We start from the raw sequence: 18,108 nt of genomic DNA on the forward strand, positions 1-18,108 counted from the left end.
GAATAAACTTGACAATACAAGCATCATTGCTTGTTCCAAGCAGTAGCTAATATGATCCCTAGTAAACTTGGAACTGACTTTAAACAACTAAAAAGTAAGTAACATCTGCATCAAAATCATATGTATAGAAACGGAGAGCTACAGAGTTGAAAGTGTAGAAACAAGTTCCCGACCCATACAGAACCGAAGCTATACATTCTAGGTATTCATGCAATTTCAAATCCATACTTAGAAAAAAAAAAACTCGTTATCAAAATAGTTACAGCTAATAAGCAGTCTCTCATGCCGAGCTAATAAATTAAAATACTTCCGCAACAGACCAGAAGGAATCACAAAAGCTGCTAATAAAAAGTAAGACAACGCATAAAAGAACATTACAGTCTGTTCACCAATCATTAAGATAAATCCCTAATTTAGTTTATCTGAAGTTGTTACTCTGCCTCTTTGTCCTTTTTCTTTTCCTTCTTTTTCTTCTTTTCACTTTTGTCTACCGCTTCTGCAGTACCATTACTACCATCCTCCACCTCTTTGCTCTTCTTCTTCTTTTTCTTCTTCTCGGACTTGTCCTCATCAGAAGATCCAGCTTCACCCTTCTCTTTGCTCTTTGTCTTCTTCTTCTTCTCAGACTTCTCCACATCAGGCGAAGCAGCTTCACCATTCTCTTTGGCCTTCTTCTTTTTCTTCTTCTCTTTCTTCTCTGAAGTAACTGTTTCCACAAGTTCCTCTCCTTCCTCCTTCCCCTTTTTCAGAACAGTCTCCTCGGCTTCTTCGACTTTAATTTTCTTTGTAGGAACAGGAGCAGGGCTCGCATTGTTATCCTCTGTCTTTGGGGCTTCACCGTCATCTTCATCCTTATGCTTCCTCTTCTTTTTCTTCTCCTCCACAACAGTAACCTCCCCCTTTGCAGGTATTGGCTCAGTCGCAGCAGCATGACCTGCAACCATAGTATCACCTCCAGTTGGGAGAACTACATTCCTCGACCACTCAGCAGGGGTCTTCTCATTTGGCTTCCCATGCTTATCTAGTAATCCCTCAGCAACCATCTTTTTCTTCATTGAAGCCCTGGGACCCAGACCCCACTTCCTGGGATATGTATCTCTGTCCATGACCACCCTCTTGATCTTTGCCACAACACCGTGATCACAGGTCGCCATAACTGCAGTAGTCATCTCAGCTATACCAAGAGCAATAGCCTCACCCTTAGTTGTCATCAGCACAACCTCTTCCCCATTTTCAATCTCATTTTCAAACCTCAACAGGCCAGGAATCATCAACTTAGCACCATAACAAATAGCATTCACCGCAGAATCCTTAACAACCAATCTCTTATAACTAGTCAACAAAACCTCAAGCGGCATAATAACACGCCGAAGATAATTCTCATCTCTATTATTATCAAAAACCCACTGCGCATCCATAACATCATGCATAGTAACCATATTATCCTTCTCACCCATAATCCCAGACCTAACTCTCCTCAACTCTTGCATATGTCCACCAACACCCAACAACAAACCCAAATGAACACACATAGTCCTAACATACGTCCCAGCCTCACACGAAATCCAAAACACAATCAAGTGTTTATCAGCATCATACTCAAGTAACTTACTCTCATAAATAGTCCTTATCCTCAACTGCCTCTTAACCGCAGAAATAAGTGGGGGACGCTGGAAAACCGCCCCAGTAAGCGTCTCCAACGCCCTGGCAACTTTACTCACATCGGGCACAGCCGAATGAAGTCTAGCAATGCAAACATACTCTTTCCCAGCACCCTGTTGCGATTTAACTAAACGAGTAGCACGGTCAATACAAACAATTAAATTTCCAGTAACTTTAGGATCTAGTGTACCACTATGACCAGTTTTCTCGCAACGTAATAAACGTTTAATCCAAGCAACAACTTCATGTGATGATGGGTTTGCAGGTTTGTCAAGGTTAATAACACCATACCTTATGTACAGTTCCAGTGGCCGTTTCAAAGGGGAGAAACCAGATGGGAGTGGTGTGTAATGACCGGTTCGAACGTTTAGCCGGTCATAGTTTTTGAGTAGTATTGGCCATTGTGATGTGTCTAGTGTTGGTGTGAAACTTTGAGGCTTGATCAGATAATCGTTTTGTTTTGGTGTGTCCACGATGGGTACTAGAGCTGTTGTTGTTGTTTCAGTTTGGTCTTGTTCTTTGGTTTTGGTTTTGTTCTTCTTCTTCTTTGAATGGGCGAGTTCAACGTCAGACATTTTTTTTTAGGGTTTGAGTGAGTGAGGGAGAAAATGGAGAAGGGTTTTGGGAATTAGTTTTCGTTTGGAATTTATATGGAGAGAAGGTAAGCAAAATTAGGGTTTAGGGTTTTTGAGATTTTAGCAAGTTTGGACCGTTGATATTTGTTAATGTAGAGTTTCTTTAGTTCTAGAAAGATCGACGGCTTGGAAGATGGGATCACTGTTGGAATTCTAGTCGGCTTTTGATGTAGTCGACTATATATAGGCTGACACTGACTCCCCACACTAATTATCATTGATTCGTCTCGAGATTGTGCTTTTGTATTTGGATGTTATGAACGGTATATAAGGGGGCATTTGTTTAGCAGTCAACATCTAGGAAATTATTTTGGTAACTGCAATTTTATTTGTGTGATATTATATTACGAAACGTACAAACAGCCTTAAGACTAAGCTCAATGGTGCCATTATATATGAAGAAAATTGAGATCCAATGGCGTGTTATCCCACTATTCCGCTATCGCTATTATTTTACCCATTTAGTCTGCACGCTAGTATAAGTGGCGGGTAGAAATTTGGTTCAACATTTCCACACGCGGACTCACAATCACTCACAATAGTGGCTAGAAACCAAAGTTGACCAAATTTTATTTTGAAAGTATTTAGTTTGGCCAATTACATTTCTATCTTACACCTTTTTTTTTTTTTTTTTTTTTTTTTTTTTTTTTTTATTGATTTTATGAAGAATTTTGAAATAATTAGGAACAAGTCAACAAAATTTATCTGCAAAGTCCTTCCCGAATAAAGAAATCCTATCCTTCTAAAAACAAACTTCGTTAGAACCAGTTGTCATAACGTTACTGTTCATAACTTTCTGAAGTCTCTTGAAAAGCCCAACAGACTGTTGTTCCAAGAAACCGAACGTGTCGAAACTAAACGGAATGAAACAATGATGGTTAGCCCTGCAAGCTTCCTCATGCTTCACTGTCTTCCTTGTCGCTGCTCTTTTAACTGCTTCTCCCACCTCAAAATCACCATTCCGGTAATAAAAGAGATAGAGAGAGAATTCAGAGAAAGAGTAAAATAGAGAGGGGATTAAAGAAAGAATTATACACGCCTTTGTAAGTGACGGATACCAAAAGCAAAATTTGTTTTCTCACCCCGCCAGTACTAATGGCAACTAGCTGCATGCATTTTTTTGGGTTTTTCCGCTGCACGCCTACGCCACTGGTGGGTACAAAAAAATACATTGGGTTCACGAACACTATCCCACTAACTCTATACACTTTGCTATTGTGGTTTCGCGCAATGACGCACCAAACCATTGGACTTAGCCTAAGTCATTAAACAGTAAACTATTAACACAAAGTGGAGGGCCTAATACACTATAGAGAAGTGGTACCACTAGCCAAATCCAAAGTTAGAAGGTAGATTTTCTCTCTCGATTATCGGATGTGACCACCATGCATGTAGGATCACTACACTACTACAGAATGACACATATACCACGGTCAATAAGAACGTTTATACCATGGTTCTTCCAAAAACCATGGGAAATATTTATATACCACGGCGGAAATTTCTTTGGTCATTGGTTTACTAGTATATGCCACAGTTACATGAAAACCGTGGGATAAGTTGGGCCATATACCATGGTTAGTTTTTTTTTTTTTTCAGCATGAGAGTACTGCACATTCCCACTACCTTAAACATAAACAATGGTATATAAATTTTCCACTTTCTACCGTGGTTTATGACTTTATGCCAAATAGTCAAATACGAAAAAAAAAAATACACAGTACGAAACTCATTCAAATTGGATTCCTGCTATTCTCTCGGTCTCTCCCCACAACTTCTACAGTTCTACGACTCTTAGGATTCCTGCAACAGTGAGAAAATCCACCGTCACTACACAATACACTACACCATAATAGGATATTTGCAACACGCACCTTTTTTAATTTGCAACGGTTATTTAGCGTTAGTAATTTTCCAACGTTAAATAAGCGTTGGTAATGTTGTAAAGCGTTGTTTTATTTGGGTGAATTTCCAGAATTAATTGCTAACGCTTTTTAAGCGTTGGAGAAGTGTTACAAATTAAAAACTTAAAAATTTGGTGAACAGAGGAAACGAAAAAAATCGAAATATAAAACACAACTTTTTTTTCTCTCCTCTCTCTCTCTCTCACCGCCGCATTATTTCAAGATCCCTAATTTTCACACTCCTCAAAATCAAAATCAAAATCGTTACTAGTAAAGAAAGAAGAAGAAGAAGAAGAAGAAGAAAACAAGTAGTTTGCACTTTGAGGTAATAATCTTTCATTTTTTTTCTAGTTACTTTTGTTTCTGTTATTTCATTATGCAGTCATCTGGGGCTTGTTGAGCTAGGTTGCAGTTTCTTTGATTCAATAAGTTCAGTCTACAAAATGATTCCATCAGAAGAGAATTTCGGTAGCTTAGTTGATTTATTTTCACGAAATGGGTTCCTTGAAGAAGCCAAACATGTGCTTGAAGTAATGCCCTTCATGCCTTGGCCAGTTGTTTGGAGATCCATACTGAATGGCTGTAGGATTCATGGGAACAGAAACTTGGGTGAATGGGCATCCAAGCATTTACTTCAGTTGGTTCCTAAAAATGATGCAGCTTATGTTTTGTTGTCAGTAAAAGCTTAAGGCAAATGTGACTGGTCAAATGAGGGAGAGTCCTAAAAAAGAAACAAAGAGTGTATGTTAACAAAGAAGAAATATGCTGCTAATTTCATCTCTATTCCATTCTTTTCTATAGTTCGTCACCAAAGGTATCAATCTGGCTTTCCTTGTAGAATTTGCTTAATATTGTTTCAACAGGGAAACTGTGTAATCTTGAATCTGATAGCTGCAACTTTTGTTTTTGTTTTATTTTTCAAAATTGCACGCCAGGTTGGTTACCGAAGCTTTTCTATAATAGAGAGAAAGTAGCAGTCAACGTATCTGGAACTTAATTCAAAACAAGTTACACTTAAGCTATGAACCTCAAATTGCTCGTGTTTGGTTGGAAAGTTGCAAGTCTGACAAGGGTGGATGGAAGGATATCTTGTGGAAGTATTGGTTTTGTGTTTAAGTTTAAACAACCATTTTGTTACAGGTAAAACCAACAAGTACGTAGCGGCCCTGTTATTTTTTTTTAACTCCATTAGAAGTTATCAAATTATGTTGATGGTCCTAAGGTTACAACACCTTATTCAGGTTTATGGTGTGATCTGGTATCCCCTCATTGACAAAATATGGAGGGGAAAAATCATGCAGAGATAGTGGCATTGGACATCAAAGTGATGATTTGGTACTAGTTGTCTAGTAACGCTGCAAGGAGGAAGGACTGGTTTCAAAACCTGGTTTTCTATTGTGCCTATTTATTCAAGCGATAAAAGTTCAGCAGGCTATCTCAAGTAAGTCAGTTTTCTACCTAGTACTTACATGTCAGTATGTCACAGAACAGAGTAACTGAATGCAAGGGTGTGGGCATGTAGCTCTGTTTATGTGGGGGTTTGCAGATTTAGTAGGAGATCTACATAGTCGCTTTGGACTTTAGGTGCCACTCGAAACCATTGCCTGGTAACTACTGCTACTTTAAGGCAAAATTAGGATACGCATTTGTTTCAGTGTCCTTTGCTTTTCTACTTTGGGCCTTTTTGTTTTAATGCCATAGGTCCTCCAAGCCCATTTTGTCAAGATCTTATTAATGTTTCAACCACTGTATTCATTTTTTGTCAACTTTACAACCTGTCCTTATTTTACTAGCTTAATTAAAGAGAGAGAGACCATAGGCTAGCTGGTCTACTTGAGAACATGATTTTATTAATACAAGTCGAGGTCTGCCTAACCTCTAGCTTCTTAAAAAAAAAAAAAAGAGACTAGCTGATCTACTGTAACGACGTTATTGGATGCAGACTTGGCAGTAAATTATGGACACTGCAAATAAATATATTTACGGTCTTTATATGGTATTTTAAAGTTTTGAAATGGAATCAATCAATTGATTTTAAGTGGTTGTAATAACATTTGTATGTTAAACTGTTCTAGCTTTTTAATAGTAAGCTTTCAATGGAATGGAGGCAATCTCTAGCCCACCGGGAGGGTATAGGTTTGAATGCGATTGTGATATCTCTCAACTGCAGCAAGCATAACAAAATGAAGTAGAAATTGACCGGGCTCACAATAGGCTCAGAATTCTCATAATGAGACCCAACCCAGAGGTCAATGTATTTAGAAAATGGTTCCATTTGTGATCGTGTGGGATATGGTTGGAAAGTATTAGATGACAGTTTGATGGTAAATGTATGAATATCCAGAATGTCATCCTGACCATAAAAGGCCTTCTTTGCTAGTGGAGTAAAGTGTTTGTGGATTTTAGAAGCATTAATTTTGAGTCTTTTATTGTGAGATGGAGTGATATTATTTATAGAGTTCCTGGATGTGGGGTTGTTAGGGTTTTAGTCTTTGATGATGTTCTTGTATTTTTTTTCTTTCCTTTTTTCCTTGTGCTTTTAGGTTACTCCTTTTTTATTTGAATGAAAATCTTCACTTTACCGATGAAAGCATAAAATAAGAAGTCCCTACTGATAAAAAAAAAAACAAAAAAGACAAGTTCTACCCTACTACTTGAGTTATTAGTTATTACATATTGCATGTTTTCTTATGTATTACACATGGACATGTGTTTCCTTATCTATGGTACTACTTACCAGCATATAAGTAATTGCAAGTAATTGTGGTACATGTTTATCCATTTATGCACTTTTTTGGTTAGCTGATTATATTACATTTAACATTGCATAAACTGCTGGCTTTCTTGAAACCTATAAGCTCACGCTCCTGAGAATTTATGCCATTGCAGATGTTAGAACTGCAGTGAAAAATAAAGTTCCCCTCGTCTGCTCTTTAACCTTGAATTGGGTTACATATTGTATCGAGACTAGCAACAAGGCTGTTGTTCTTAAGTTGCATAAGGAAGCCCATATGTATGGAGGTCAGTGAATATGTGCACATCAATGCTCACTTATTATTCTTTTTACTTTTTTTTACATTATGATGTTGGGCAAAATAAGTATAAGCTGTTTATTTCGTACATTTGATAAACTTTTATGTGTTTTGTAGTGCTTAAATGATGGAACCCCTGAAGTTAGAGATGCCTCATTTTCTGTCATGGCAGCAATAGCTAAGGTAGTTTGTTGTAAAGTATGTTACTGTTAGTGAGATTACTTTGATGGTAACTAAAGGAAAAATCCAACCTTTGAAAGCAACTGTGTTTTAGATTCTACTTTTGTAGTCTCTACTGCTCTCTTTTGACATGGAATGTTTTTTTTATTGTTCTTTGTTCTTTCTGATAGTCTGTTGGAATGAGACCTTTAGAAAGGTCTCTTGAGAAACTTGACGAGGTGAGGAAAAAGAAGCTCGCAGAAATGATTGGGGGCTCTGGAGGTGGTCTGCTTCCTAGCACAACTACAGGTCCGCGTATTTTTAATTCAGTCATCCTTTTTTGTTAGAATATGCATTTTTTTGAATTTTTTATATTCGGAAGGCTTTTGGCGCTGTTCTTTTCGCTGTTTTGCTCACAATTTGGTTTACCAGCACCGGTTTCAACTTCAAGTGGGAGCCTCTCAGGTCCAGAGGTGTGTTCAGTTCTTGGTTTATCTTCTTTCACATATTTTTACTATCGTTTTTTTTTGTTGTGGCAATGATTCAACTGGCTTCATCGTTAGGATCTATTATCATTGTTGTGTTCTTCTATGAGTTCTGTCTCTCGTTATTTATTTGATAGAAAAATATTTAGTTAGTTCATATTTCTTATTAACATATACCTAATTGATTATGCTCCGATCATGCCAATACTAAATTTTCAAGTGTATAATATTGTTTCCAGTTCCACAGTTAACAAACTTATTTGATATTCTCAGGAAATCTGCTTTTAAGTTTGAAGGATCGATTACGTTGTATTATTGATTAAGAAAAGAAAACCCTCGATTACGTACTATTATGTCTACCTGTTCTAAATGTTATCAGGGGCTCTTTGATTCTTCTACCAAATTTGTTCCTCTTGTGCTAGTTCATTGTCCATTTTGTTTGTTTGGTGTATTATTTGTTGTTGTGAAAACTACAATTCAGTGATTAAGTAGGTTCATTTGACCCTTCTTTACTGCTTATTTGTTAAAGTAACATGATGACCAATACTTGTAGTCCTGTACTGAATGCATACCATACCATTAGCATTAACCAACCACACATTTCTTTTATGTTTTCTTGTTTTTGGGTTTGTTATTTGTATCCGCTTAATATGATTTTGTACCTTTTTTCCCTTTATATTTTCATTTATCTTGTGGCTTTTGTATTGTACTGTATTTAAGTGTATTGCCTGTGTTTAACTTCAGTGCTACAAAGTCCATAAATATTTTTATAAGACTGTTGAAGTAATAGTTTGAATTATTTGACTTGAAGAGTTCAATGTAGAAGGAGAAAGAGAAGATAGAATGATGAAAGAAGACGAAAAGAGAATGTTGTGTGTTGTTGTCACATGCACTTGCACTTATATTTAGTTAAAGTGACTGAGCCACTGCATGAGAAAGCATAAATGGCCATTTTCTCCAGACCTTGTAATAACGCAATTTGTTAATTGTCTCTGTACACTTGCCTCCATGTTGGTGCACTTTCAATAATGACAGCTATGAAATTACCTAGAGTTGATCTTTTGGTAGGATGTTAGAAAATAGCTCATTAGTCTTCAGGAAGTGGGCATCATCACGGGGTTGACATGGATCACCCCATCTTGGCTGTGAGCATGATGATTATATCAATTTCTGTTAAAGAAATGTACTGACCAAATCTAAAGGTTTTAACTCTTAAATATTGCTGGTCTTGTTGGTCCAAAAAGTGGACTGAATCCGGCTAAAGTCAATAAAAATCTCCGATTTAACATTTAATTTGACTTTTATCCTCCAATTTTACAATTGGATTGCTTTGGGTTTTGATTAGATATCCTGCATACATGTTAGTGTGCAAGGCATAATAAGATTTTGGTTGTTGTGCTCATTGATAATGTGTTTTTTTTTTGTTGTTCCAGGGCTTATTCTGGTTTTGCTAACGTATTATGTCTTGGAACATAACATTGGGATAAATGATATTGATGATTATTGTTGTGTTTGAAGTGTGTTGTTTGTTGGACACTGTGCTTAGCTCTAGGAGTGTCACTATTAACATAATCACAATATGAGATAATTGTATGTGAATTCAGTTACAGAATTTGACACATGTTCCCATTCTTTTTCAGATTTACAGCAACACTGATTGATAAGCCCCTTTGGTTAATGAGTGTGGTACCAATCAATCTACTAGATACTATGTGTGTTGTTTTCGACCGAGGTTTGATTGGTATATATCATGACTGGTGCGAGGCTTTTAATACATATCCTCAAACATATGATCTCCTGCACACTAATTACCTCTTCAGAAATCTTACAAAGAGGTATAGAATTGCTACACTGAAGGAGACATACACGCAAGATGAACTTGACGGTGTTCGACTCGATATTATTCAGTTCATCTAGGAAAATGGGGTGTTTCAGTTGGAAGCGAATGAGGATGAGTTTTAGCTATGTTCGGATCCCTCCAGTTTAATTTATGAGTCTTACCTTTTTAATTTATGAAAAGGAATTTGAAGTTTGTTTTCTTAGTGCACTCAAAAAATTAATGGAAGTTTTATTATTATTATTATTATTATTATTATTTTTTGCAATGTTTGATAGTTTATTGTACATTTTGGAATTTGTTGGGATGGAAATGTTGTATGTAGGCAGGCTGTGTAAATTTTGTTATGCAGGTTCGGTTTTTAAGTGGAAGACTGTTATTAGCATTATTATTATTATTATTATTATTATTATTATTATATATATATACCACGGTTTGGCATAAACCATAGTGTTTAGTATAACTATATACCACGGTATTATAACACATACACTAATATAAACCATGGTTTCAATAGCTTATATGCCATGGTTACGGTGACAACCGTGGTATATAATGGGCATACAAACCCACGTTCTTTGAAAACCGTGGTATCCGTTAAACATATATACCACAGTTTTGCTATTATTATATACCACACCACCTATTGTCACGGTTGTATAACAGTGGTAAATATATTTATACCACACTTAAAAACAGTGGTATAAGTGTCATTCTGTAGTAGTGCTAGCCTGGTCAAACCCAAGCTTGGCAAAATGATCAACAACAAAGTTACCTTCTTTGTACGCCCAATGAAGTTTAAACTGATATTCCAACAAGAACTAACATGTCCTTGATATCCACTATAATGGACATAATTTCCCAAGACAAAAGTTGTGAATTGTTCTTGATGCAACTATAAAGGTACTATGAATTAGTTTCAAAGATGACATAATCTAGCTGTAATTTGATACTCATTTGCAAGCTCGTTTGCAATGCCAATGTCTAGGCATAGAGAGAAGAAGCCCTCCGAATAGGAATACTAAATTCTAATATAATTTTTCCAAAAGCATCACGTAAAATGCCACTAGATTTCCGTACGAAAAAGTGTCCACATTAAATTTTAAATAATTTGAAGGCGGTGGCAACCAATATATAACAATGGACGAGTGCATATGCAGAACTACAAGTTTAATTGTCGAATGTGCAATCAGTAATTCATCTGACAATTTCAATGCTTGGATGGCGGTAAATCAATGATGAAATTTGATGAAAGTGGAACTTATTTCTTTCTAACCAAAGTAACCATAGAATAACAGTAAAGAGAGTTTGGAGTCGATCAACATCATTTGTTCTACCAAAACACCAAAAATATCAGCCAACCAATTCATAAAATATCAGTTTGGATGGCTATAAGTGTCGTTTTTCGCTGAAACCATCTTAACACATGTTCGCACATTATCCCTACGTAACTATGAAGATTGGACTTGATGATGTGGTTGCCAAAGAGATTTGGCTACGTTGTTGGTTAATAGTTGCGGAAAGTTATTAATAGGCTGGGTCCAAAGTAAGTTTGTACATCATACTATGCTTGTAAACAATCTATCTTTTCATACAGTTGATCTTTGGTCCGTGCACTGAAGCAGCCTGAAAGCAAGGACCGCCCTGGGCATATGTTGTTTAAGCATTTGCATAGGCCCCAAAATAAACCAAAACAAAAGGCCCATTAAACTATAAAAAATCCATTATATTGTTAGAAACCCAAACAAAAACCTATATTTAAAAAAAATAAATAAATATGTAAAGGTCCATTTTGTGGACCTTTCATTGGGCCATTGAAACTCAAGGTCAGTCCTGCCGAAAGCATGCCAGACAGCCAGAGTTTCACTCCCAATCTCGCAACTATACTTGGGCTACAACCCAATTTTATGTAAAAAAAATGCACAATGTGAATACAAACTCGCAACTATACCTTTATATCTCTCTTTCTTTGCGATTATTGTGGACATATAAAAATGTTTTTAATTTTCTTGTACTTCATTTTTTTTATTCAAGTTACATATTTGATAAGATCAAATGGTTAAGTTATATTGTGCAGATTTAAGAAAACAGTACTCTTAAACGCCACCGGCTTTTTGTTTTATTTTTTTATATGCACTCTGCTTTTCATACTTACCAGAGTTTGTAATTAGATAAGAATTTCCAACATTTTCTTTCTTACTTCTTGATATAATTATTCATTTCCATCTGACCATCTCCAATCTACACTTCAAAAAGTCCTCTTCGCTCTAATTACAAAATAAAATAAAAATAAATATATTATAAATCAGGTTCCCTTTTTCTTTGCCGTCCTTCTCCATTTAGCCATCACGCATCAGCTATTGTATTATTGCTATCTTAACTCTATTTTGGAAGACGACTTTTATTATGGGCGCGACTACAACACAAGGCCCAGCACCCTAAAAACTTACGAAGTCTAACCTGATTGGCTAAAAAAGAATGACGTGGCGAGAACTAACAGTCCACTTCTTCTTCCTGATTTCTCTATCTTAATTTTTTATACCATGCTTCTCTGTCCGTCAAAGAAAAGGACGATCTAGAAATTTGAAGGGTTGAACTAATAATAGGTAATGTAACTCCCTTCTCCCTGGAAACAATCTTTGTATATTTTTCAGGGTTGCTATTACACATAGAAACAGAAATACACTCAGGGAAATAACGCAATGAGTTTAGTAGGATAGTCATAGCTATAATTTAGTGTTTTAAGAGGAGTTATTTTGAATGTGCTGGACGATAGCATTAATACTAAGAAAAATAAAGCAGATTTTCAAATCCTGCTGTTTATCGAACTTTGTTGGACTATATTTTGTGAAGAAGAAAACAGGCTTTTGTGCTTACTCTATCTTCCTTGCTTTTTAGATTTTAATTTGGTTGCGTCTCTATCCAAGTTTGATAAACTGTCACTCTTATTTCAACTTATGAAGTGAACCAAGACACCCTTTCTCGGCTAGGAGATATCATCCTTTGGGCATTTCGTCAATGGAGCTCTTCATTGGAAAGCTGGTAGACTTAAGCAAAAAGGTGGATTTAAAACTGTCGGATACAATTGCATCTTTTGATCTTGCAGATGAGGACTTGAGATAGAGAAATTAGGAAGAAGAAGTGGACTTGTGTTGTTCTCGGTCTTTGGTTATCTTAATTTCTCGCTCTTTTTTAGTTCTCGCCACATCATTCTTTTTTAGCCAATCAGGTTGGATTTCCTAAGTTTTTAGGGTGCTGGACCATGTGTTGTAGTCGCGCTCGCGCCCTTTTATTATGGCTTTCTAGAATTATTTTTCATTCAATTTAAGAATACAAATCATTCATTAATTCGATAGAGGCATAAAGTACCTTCAATGTGGGGGATTACATCACTAGTTTTTTTTTGGGTAACCCCCTAGCTTTTTATTGAATATTTCCAGCATACATCATCTCTTGTCTATCCTCCATTACAATGTGACTAAGGGGCATGTGTTGAACTTTACATGTGTACTGCATGTAGAATTGAGAATAGAATGAAGAGATTATTATTCATTAATGCTTGCATACCATTTCGTGATGTCTAGGTGCTCTGATTACTTAAAAATGTGCTATTGAAATGTGTTAGTAGTGATGCTAGGAGAGTTGTGACATTGTTATAATAGGAAACCAAGAAAGAGAAGAATGGAGAAGAGTGGAGGCTAAGAGAATAGGGTTCGAGAGTGTTATTTTTCTATCCTTTAGTTCATATATATTTATACTTGACTTACTTGGGTGTCAAACTACTCAAAACAGCAACTACTAAATATGTATCCACACTTATAGAAACGTGAGATATTTTACATACTTCAACACTCCCCCTCAAATTGTAATTACACAAACTATACATATTACAGCTTGGATGACAGAAATAAAGACAAGAATATTACTCCCCTTTTCGCATATAACGTCTTTAGTTGAAGAACTCAAACAACTGTTGAGACATTTTAGAAAGTGAAACTGTCGGTTTAGGCAATGACCTAACCTGAATACTGAAGTAGTTCCACAGTCACAAGCTGTAACCATAACATATGTTTAATGGCGCGCTTTTTGGCTGCTGCTTGCTCCATTTGTTGTTATAGCTGTCACAATACAAATTGCAAACAATAACACTGATTTGATGTGCACTTTTTAGCTGCTACTATCAATATCATTGTTGAAGTCAACAAAATATTGTTATGGGTACTCTTGAATATTGAATAGATGAGTGCAGTTTAGGCGTGACTGCTACCTGAATAGATGAGTGCAGTTTAGGTTTGACTGCTACCTGAATACTGAAGACTGCAGTTTAGGCTTGACTACTACCTGAATACTAAAGATGAAGAGTGGGGTTTAGGCGTGATTGCTACCTGAATAGATGAGTGTAGTTTAGGTTTGACTGCTACCTGAATACTGAAGACTAAAGAGTGCAGTTTAGGCGTGACTGCTACCTGAATAGATGAGTGCAATTTAGGCTTTATTGCTACCTGAATACTGAAGACTGAAAAGTGCAGTTTAGGCGTGACTGCTACTTGAATAGATAAGTGCAATTTAGGCTTGACTGCTACCTGAGACATTAGTGCTGAATAGTGGGGACATAATTGCTCATACTGTTGAGATGCAAAGGGGGGCGCACGCCTTGATAAAGTGAGTACTCTAAGACATGAGTACTCTTCCACATACGTTTCCATATTCTCCTTGCCTCATATACTACTCAATGTCCTCATATCTCAATATTCTCCCACTCAAGTTGGAATATACAAGTCTAAGTTTGAACATACATAGACTTGTCTATTCCGACTTGAACTTGAAATAAAGGACACCAAATACCAACACAAGAAATAGACTGACCATCCCCATAGTGGAACAACCAACCAATAACCAATACCCACTTAAAAAAAATGCAAAGACGAATTTATACGACCAAAGATCAACCAATGCCCATGTCAAAGAACAATATTGTATTCACCAATAGCCATATTTTCATAACTCATAGAATTAACAAACACCAAAGAGGAAAGCAAGAGATACTCAGAGTAAATTGAAAACTAGTTGGGTATTTTAACAAACACTCGGATGCGGAAACATATATGAACAAGTCATGGAAAACTTTAGTTTAGTTTTTTTTTTTTTTTTTTTTTTTTTTTAAACTGAAGAGCTTCTAAATATAGTGCATCAAGAGAAAGGGAAGATCATATCAACAAATCAGTGGTGAACAGTAACTGTGAATAGTGTTGTAAACAATATCAGTGAATAGTGCCCGTGAACAGTACTGTGAATAATGCTGTAAACAGTGGTGGTGAATAATACTTGTAAACATTGTCATGAACCGTATTGTGAATAGTTCCATGAATAGTAAACCCAAGAGCAAAAAAGAATAGAATCAGATCTGCTCGCCGGAAAAAAAAATCTCTAACTCAAATAAACAATACCACCAGAAAGAATAAAAGACAGACAAGTTTCAGCCTTGTCAACCAAAGAGCTTCATTCCAAAAAGAGCTCATCCAGAGAAAGAGAAGACTAGATCAGCAAACACCAGCGGAAACGTGTTATTTCAAATAGATGGGTGCGCGCCTATGATTGAAGACAAAAATATAGGCGTGCACTATGAATCGAGACAGAAGAACTACAAACTTTGTTAGTCTCTTCTTATGAGAAAGATTGAAATTTGAATACTGAAAGCTGAAAAAGAATTGATTTTTTTTTTGTATACTTATTTTGGGGGATACCTCTCCTAGCATATCACTAAATTTAGATTTAAACCTGATGCTCCGATACCATGTTAGTAGTGATGCTATGAGAGTTGTGACATTGTTGTAATAGGAAAACCAAGAAGAAGAATAATGGAGAAGAGTGGAGGCTGGGAGAATAGGGTTCGAGAGTGTTATTTCTCTATCCTTTAGTTCATATATTTATACTTGACTTACTTGGGTGTCAAACTATTCAAAACAACAACTACTAAATACATATCCACACTTATAGAAACGTGAAATACTTTACATATTTCAACAGAATGGATAAGCCAAGCAATAGATAAAATGGGTTTGTACTAAGTTTGACTTTAATTTCGATATCGAACAAGTTCTTAACGAGTTAATCCAGTAGTGATTCATTTCTTTTGGTAATCAAGTTCTTTTGACTTCACTGTGCTTATAAATGCCAAAATAGGATGACTTAGAAAGCATCTCTAATCATGCTTAAGTTGTTAGTCGCCAAGTAACCGTATTACAAAACCTTACAAGTCGTCATACAGACATACACTCGTACTAAAGAAGGGCGAAAATTCATTTTCCTGTTAAAGAATTTATAGTCCACGGATTAAAACAAAAAACCCCACTACTATTAGTGCCAGTGTGTATATTCAAAATTCACATGCTTTTGATCCGGCAGTGCAACTTTCACGCCTTGCTTTCTTTTGGATCATTGGTAGATTTCAAGAAGATGACGACATACAGGATGCATAAGCTTGGTGTCGGATCCGGGCTCCCAGGTTCAGTCTGGCGCTTCATTAAGTCCTTAACTCTATTTTGTAAGACAACTTAATAGTGGCTTTCTAGAACGTACTAACTTCTAATCAATTTAATAAAGAGAAATGATTCATCCATATTCACTTGGCATAATATTGAATTGATAGTATAGGTGCTGTGAGCCTGTGATTGCTAAAAAGACAAGCAAAATATAAGATTGGTTTGGTCTAAGTTTGAATTTCGACACCTAAGCTAACATCCCATTCGCTGTCGATACCTTCGGATTCTTAGCGCCAGAATCTGTCCTAAAGAGATCACAAAAGTGATGGATAGTGTCGTGGGCAAATATCGTTACTCCGATATTCCAACCCAGATATTGCGATATATCGATAATGGTTATTAGAGTTGGTAAATTGTAGGTTTAAGGCGGGAAAATGAAGGAAGAAGAAGGTTATGGACACGCGGCAGTTGGTGATTGGTCAAAACTTTTCTCAAACACTATATAAAGACTGGAAAGGAAGAAGATGATTCATTCCAAAATCATTATAGAAAATCTGTAAACTTAAAACATGAGAGAGAGAAAGAGAGAGAATATTGTAACCGACATTGTTCTTCAATAACAATATCCTTTTCAACTCAATTCCATTCTTAACCTTTACCTCTAGTAATTCATTCTTGTCAATTTTAGTCAGTTTCTTCTGATCACTACATTGGCGCCGTCTGGGTTTAAAGACAAAGATCGATTGTTTTGTCTTTCGTTTCTTTTTCTTTGATCGAATCCATTGATTGAAATCTTGGTGAGAAAGAGAAACTGTTGGTAAGGTCGGTGAGGGATTAAGGATCAAGAAAGAACATTCTTTTCTTGGTTTCCTTGAAGTTTGCGAATCTATTGGGAAGGAGTTGGAAAGAGTTTGAGAGGATCAGTGGAGAATAGGAATTTGGTTAAAGAGTGTTATCAAGATGCCTTTTAAACGAGCGACAACAAGTAAAACATTAATGGTAGAAGAAGCAAGTACGTCTCAAGCAGCTTCAAAGAATACATATCGAATAACTAGAAGGTCAGCAAGTAGACTGGTGGAAGAGGTGGATGAGATACAAGAAAAAGAAGTATCTCTGAGAGACTTGTTGAGAAGGATGAATGAGTTAGAAAAACAGAATCAGATGTTAATGGCTGAGAATAAAGCAATAAGGAGAGAGAAGGAGAAGCGTGTTGAAGACGCTTTGTATGAGAAGGATGACAAGGAGTCGAGTTCTGGAACTCCAGTTGTACGAAAGAGTCATCTTGAAGACAGAAGAAGGAGTCATCTTGAAGAAGTACAATCTGTAGCGAGAACGACACCGAAAGTGGTGCAAGAAGAAGAAGGTAAAGCACTAGTCACAAAGGAGATGGTGCAGAAGCAATTAGGAGATCAGTTATTGGAAAAGGTCTCGGCGTCGATAAGAAAGATGGCAGATGATGTCGGTAGAAATCCATTAAAAAAGGAGATAGAGAGGGCCTCGTTACCTCCGAAGTTCAAAAATCCAAAATTGAGCCAATACGAAGGAGCTACTGACCCCATGGACCATATTTTTAGTTATCAACATCAGTTCTCAATATATCAAGGCACCGAATATTGGGATACTGTACTATGTCGATCTTTTTCGTCAAGCTTGAAAGGGAAGACATTAAAGTGGTTTTGTACAATTCCAGAGGGGTCCATTTCACGCTTTCGAGAAATTGAAGAAAGGTTCCTTACTAATTATGGTCACCAAAGGGTGAAGCCAAAGCAGGTGTCAGCCTTGTTCCAATTGAAGCAAGCGAAGAAGGAGTCATTAAAAGATTTCTTAACAAGGTTCAAGGCTGAAACACAGTCAGTAGAAAGATTGGATGAATCAGAGATGGCAGCTGTCATAGCTTTTCAAGCTGGAGTAA

General features: G+C 36.5%; 2 protein-coding genes and 1 long non-coding RNA gene across 10 annotated transcripts; 2 read left to right on the top strand and 1 right to left on the bottom strand.

Annotated features, from left to right (window-relative positions):
• Positions 1–205: 205 nt before the first annotated feature.
• NAP57 (NAP57 homolog) lies at positions 206–2,329 on the bottom strand. Its single transcript, XM_086589229.1, has one exon. The coding sequence runs from the start codon at positions 2,235–2,237 to the stop codon at positions 432–434; it is 1,806 nt and encodes a 601-aa protein (XP_086445355.1). The 5' UTR covers positions 2,238–2,329; the 3' UTR covers positions 206–431.
• A 1,643-nt stretch (positions 2,330–3,972) lies between these two features.
• Positions 3,973–9,960, top strand: LOC147516779 (protein MOR1-like). 8 transcript variants are annotated; one of them, XM_086594623.1, is made up of 9 exons: positions 3,973–4,526; positions 4,607–5,015; positions 5,137–5,341; positions 5,443–5,642; positions 7,091–7,222; positions 7,351–7,416; positions 7,584–7,701; positions 7,775–7,865; positions 9,518–9,960. In XM_086594623.1, the coding sequence occupies exons 5-9, from the start codon at positions 7,217–7,219 to the stop codon at positions 9,792–9,794; spliced, it is 558 nt and encodes a 185-aa protein (XP_086450749.1). In that variant the 5' UTR covers positions 3,973–4,526; positions 4,607–5,015; positions 5,137–5,341; positions 5,443–5,642; positions 7,091–7,216; the 3' UTR covers positions 9,795–9,960. The 8 variants fall into 8 exon arrangements, with proteins under 8 accessions (XP_086450749.1, XP_086450750.1, XP_086450752.1 ...); XM_086594624.1 differs by having other exon boundaries at positions 4,880–5,015; XM_086594626.1 differs by lacking the exon at positions 4,607–5,015.
• A 2,132-nt stretch (positions 9,961–12,092) lies between these two features.
• Positions 12,093–13,062, top strand: LOC147516780 (uncharacterized). Its single transcript, XR_015211165.1, has 2 exons — positions 12,093–12,320; positions 12,678–13,062. It is a non-coding gene; the product is annotated as an uncharacterized LOC147516780 (long non-coding RNA).
• The last annotated feature ends 5,046 nt before the right edge of the window (positions 13,063–18,108 follow it).

Source organism: Coptis chinensis, chromosome 2 (assembly GCF_015680905.1).
Source record: "Coptis chinensis isolate HL-2020 chromosome 2, ASM1568090v1, whole genome shotgun sequence".
Classification (NCBI taxonomy): domain Eukaryota; kingdom Viridiplantae; phylum Streptophyta; class Magnoliopsida; order Ranunculales; family Ranunculaceae; genus Coptis; species Coptis chinensis.